The following is a 385-nucleotide window of genomic DNA, read 5'->3' on the forward strand; positions in this document are numbered from 1 at the left end:
CTTCAACAGGAAAATCTAACTCACTTGAACTTCTCTGCATCAGCTGGCTGCTTAACAGTAGCTTCCAGCTCCTTCTCACGACGCTGAATTTCCTGATCCTGAATGAGAATCTCCTGGGCTCGCTCCACAACCTACACATACACATTATCATACTATCATTAAACACCAAGAAACAGAAATGCTGCTCTTCAAATTCCATATACATAATCATTTATCAATCATGTAGTAAAAATCTATATATTTGTAAACACAATAAAAAAAAAAATTTCACCAGGGGTCAGATTAATCCACAGGTCTTTCATAATAAACTGAACAGAAAATTGAATTCCATATGTAGGACAAGGATATTAATATGACAAGTAACATGAATAGTAATAACCAACTG

General features: G+C 34.8%; 1 protein-coding gene across 2 annotated transcripts in view; it reads right to left on the reverse strand.

The window, feature by feature from the left end:
* LOC119586275 (flotillin-1-like) overlaps positions 1-385 on the reverse strand; it is a gene marked incomplete in the record, with an annotated part of 96,064 nt that overhangs the window by 13,538 nt on the left and 82,141 nt on the right. For both annotated transcript variants that reach the window (XM_037934981.1, XM_037934980.1), the window contains 1 exon segment: positions 25-131. In XM_037934981.1, coding sequence (XP_037790909.1) covers positions 25-131 — 107 coding nt within the window.

Source organism: Penaeus monodon, chromosome 21 (genome assembly GCF_015228065.2).
Source record: "Penaeus monodon isolate SGIC_2016 chromosome 21, NSTDA_Pmon_1, whole genome shotgun sequence".
In the NCBI taxonomy this organism is placed as follows: Eukaryota; Metazoa; Arthropoda; class Malacostraca; order Decapoda; family Penaeidae; genus Penaeus; species Penaeus monodon.